The sequence below is a fragment of the Vanessa tameamea genome, chromosome 6 (genome assembly GCF_037043105.1).
Source record: "Vanessa tameamea isolate UH-Manoa-2023 chromosome 6, ilVanTame1 primary haplotype, whole genome shotgun sequence".
Taxonomy (NCBI): domain Eukaryota; kingdom Metazoa; phylum Arthropoda; class Insecta; order Lepidoptera; family Nymphalidae; genus Vanessa; species Vanessa tameamea.
Genome location: NC_087314.1, coordinates 7136545 through 7140658, shown reverse-complemented (window position 1 = coordinate 7140658; position 4114 = coordinate 7136545). Strand labels below are relative to the sequence as shown.

The following is a 4114-nucleotide window of genomic DNA, read 5'->3' as shown; positions in this document are numbered from 1 at the left end:
CACGTGTATGATTTATTTACAGAAGCAACCAGTCTTAAAACTTTATGCAATAGCAGTGTCTATTCTCGAATTCGGTTTGTGTAACCTTTACAAAATTACTAAATAAAATTAAGTACGCTATTTAAAATATGTTTTAAAGACAAAGGCGGTTTATAACTATTGCTATAACTTTAACAGAAGACTAATGTCGTTGATATATCTTTGTATATAATAAAGGTCATTAAATGTAACTACAATGCTTTTGTAATTATTTATTTAAAAACATAAAACGAGGCATTATCGTCAAACCGAAACCTATAGATTGAGACTTTCTCTTGCTAATTACGTATTTTTATTTTTTTAATAGCTTTATATCCAAATAATATATTATTACAATGAAATACAATATTTAGAATTTTAAATATATTCTTTTGAATTTTATAACAGTTATTGCGATTAGAGTAGAAGCGTTTGAATATATTAGCTCATATGGATCTCTAATGGAGGAGATCATAAAATTATTTAATAAAGAACTAAACAGATTGTGGCTAAATTCAGTCTAAGACATCAGCTCATTAGTAGTATTTATTACGATATCAGCTCATAACAATAATTATTTTATCATTCCTTATTTCAAAAAAAGAATAGTTAAGCTTTTTTTTTCTTTTACTTTTATATACAATTGATTAAATACACGAATAGAAACTTTTATATTAGTATATTTTTTTGCATAATTATTTGTTTTTCAATATGACACACTTGTTGTTTGTAAAGGTATCTTAGTAACAGAATATTATTCAAAAAAAAAAGATGAGAAAGAATCATATTAAAAAGATGTGTAAATATCTCGCAAGCGCATGAATAGGTAAGCTCTCACATAATATTGTCGAATTACTCTGACGCAGCGTATGGTGCAATACCACCCAACGGTGGAGGCGGCAAGGTGACCACCGTATATATACCGATAACACTCTTAGATCAACATTGTCTATTGCATTCATCAATTTAGTACAACATGAGAACCTTTGTAAGTGTGATAGTGTTTTAAAAAAAAAAGTGACGCTAAAAATAATATTATTCAAAATAATATTGAGATCAATAACTTTCAATAAATAAATAAAATATTAATTTAGTTAAACTTTTTTAAAGATTGAGTGACATCTGAGAAAGTTGGGTTACATATCTCTTTTCCCCCTTTAATGTTTTTTTTTGTGTCTATTTCAGATCATCCTTTCTCTTGTGGCTGTCGCCCTCGCCGCCCCTCAGGGACAGCAGGAGCCGATCCCGATCCTTCGTCAAGACAGCGACATTTCACCAGACGGTAGCTTCAGATACGCCTATGAAACCGGTAACGGTATAGCTGCTGAAGCTAACGGTGCTCTCAGAAACATCGGCGCTGAAGAACCAGCTTTGCAGATTCAAGGAAATTTCCAATACCCGAGTGAAGACGGTAGCCCTATTCAGCTATCTTATATCGCTGATGAGAACGGATACCAACCCCAATCCAGCATCCTTCCCACACCACCACCAATCCCAATTGAAATTCAGCGTGCTTTAGAAATTCTCGCCACAGCAAAACCCCAAACTCAATAGGAAGTAAACTTTTAACTATAAATTCTAACCTTTGAAGAAATACTCAAAAACCTCTTAAATTACATTTTAATGAATACCGTTGCTGTTGTTAAAACAATTTTACGGTGACGAAGTTTAGACTGATGTTGCTGTTAGTGTCGTAAGGTTGGCACGATGTTGTATTAATTTCTGTATAGACATTTTTTATTTAATTTAAATAGTTTTATACCAAATAATGCATTTTATTTTAATAACTCCTTATGCCCATCCACAGGAAACATTCCTTAAATTATATAAAAAGGTTTTTATTGAAATTTATGATTATTTTTATATACTATTTTATAAATAATGTAAAAAATTATAGGAGAGTTGCACAATTCATAAGCTAAAAAAAGAAAATATTACAATTAGTAAAATCAAGAAATTCAAACATCATCCTATATTAATAACAAATACGTATTCAGATAATTGTCGATTGTTTACTAAATATTTTATTTTTTTAAATGAATACATTTTATTAAGAATAGCACGTGCAAAAATTTGTTTTATTTTAGTAGGTAAATGTCTTTTTTTTAGGATAAGCCTCTTAAATTTGATTCACTAATAAGCAAAAAATCATCTATATATTTCGAATGATATGAAGTTTATATTTTTATTTCTTCATAAAATTGAGTCCGTACTGGATTCTCTGATATCATATTTTTATATTTTATTATCGTAGCCAACGTACAATTTTAAAATAAATCCATAATAATATATTAAACATTATTAACCTCAATACTATTTCATACTTTATAAGTAAAAATTATTTGCGTGTAAATATATCCGTTTTTAGTTTATTATCCTATTTATGAAATAAACGCTTATTTAATGAACCAACTTTTAACGTTCATCATATATTAATATTATACAGGTATTGTCTGCGGTCAAAAATCTTTAATTTTATTTTTAGCAAATTTTCGACCAACTTTCTGTGCTATCTATAACATACCACATATAACTGGTAATTCAAAGGCAAAAAGTTAGTTGCTTTTTAAAGTAAATTTAAGAGATACAACTTCGATGATCCAATATTAATATTAAGTAAATTGATTATTAATAGAAATGAGATGGCGTAATTTACGTTACGTATGTATGTCATCCGAGTGTATCATATTGAATCAAGAAGTGTTTATTTCAAAGGCCTGTGTTATGAGAATGTAGCCTATATTTATAGTAACCCGAGCGACCTCTGGTGCGGTGGTAATAATAGTTGTTGACATTTAACGAAACAAAACTAGTTTTAGAGGCCTGTGGGTGCGAACATCTTCAATAAAACTTAAGCAGCGGTTTTATTGATAAAATTTGGTGATTTATGTCTAGCTGTTTAAATGAAGGTCAACAAGGATGTTTTATAGACTAACATCCGTTTGGATTTACATAACATCATAGGTACTTTGTTTATAAATAACGAAATATAGGTGCCTAGATTATCAGGGAATTTGTAATTTATTATATTAGACTTAGTATTCAGACATATATTTAGATATACTTAAGTAAACTATAGCTTTTTATGCACTGTAAATTGCCTTAAATGTAAAGCCTTTTTATCCTTTATTAGTTTGTTACTCTACACTTCATTTAAAATACCGGTAAAAGAAATTTAGCGGAGATTTAAAAAAAAAATAAGATTATAGTTTTAGTTGAACCAGCCTGAAGGTAATCATTTCTTTTTAAAGGTATGTTTCGTCGAAAAACACGTTAGTTTCGTAATAAAGCACTAAAACTACTTTAACGAGTAAAGAAATACATCTTACAATTTTTATGAGATACCTTTGTAAAGCAGTAATAGTCTCCTATATTTAATTATTGTTTGATTGATTTATTCTTTATTGTACACCACACAGTGAAATAAAAATAAATATAACATAGATTTGGCCTTAATAGGACAGGCGTACAATTTTGGCAACCTTATCGCTACATAGCGATCTCTACCAGGCAACCAACGGTGTATGATAGGTCATAGAATATGAGGTGGGTGGTGCTGTAATAATAAATAAAATAACATGAGCATGAATTATGCGTTACAGTTTCTATTATTATATAGTTTTGTTTATAGGAAACATAAATGTATTTAATATATTTATCGAAAGGCGTCAATTAATATTTAAATTGACTTCGTAGTGAATCTTCAGTCAGATGAATCACTTATCAATTACGCAAATAGCCGTCTTCTATAAAGGTCGTATCGATATTGGCTATATTACTTCAGAATCAAATAGTTACACACCAATCACAATCCATATTATGTCTACATCAGTGAAGGTTTTCTTTGCCGAATCTATTAATGTTGGTTCTTCATTGGACTTCTGCTATTATTTAACGTCTAAAGTAATAAATATTCATTAAAAATAATTATTTATTTCTATACAAAATACATCAGAGCTATTCGAATGACAAATTTGAGTGTTTCTAAAAATGTGTCTACTTGTCAATTTAATGTTATTAAAAGCTTTGCCTCTAGCTTTGTGTCGGATATGATATTATTCTCTGGAAATTAATGAAATATTTAAGCAAAGATAGT

General features: G+C 29.0%; 1 protein-coding gene across 1 annotated transcript; it reads left to right on the top strand.

The window, feature by feature from the left end:
- The first annotated feature begins 979 nt into the window (after window positions 1–979).
- Window positions 980–1772, top strand: LOC113393593 (larval cuticle protein LCP-17-like). Its single transcript, XM_026630570.2, has 2 exons — window positions 980–1006; window positions 1204–1772. Exons 1-2 carry the CDS (start codon window positions 995–997, stop codon window positions 1570–1572), a joined length of 381 nt encoding a protein of 126 aa, XP_026486355.1. The 5' UTR covers window positions 980–994; the 3' UTR covers window positions 1573–1772.
- The last annotated feature ends 2342 nt before the right edge of the window (window positions 1773–4114 follow it).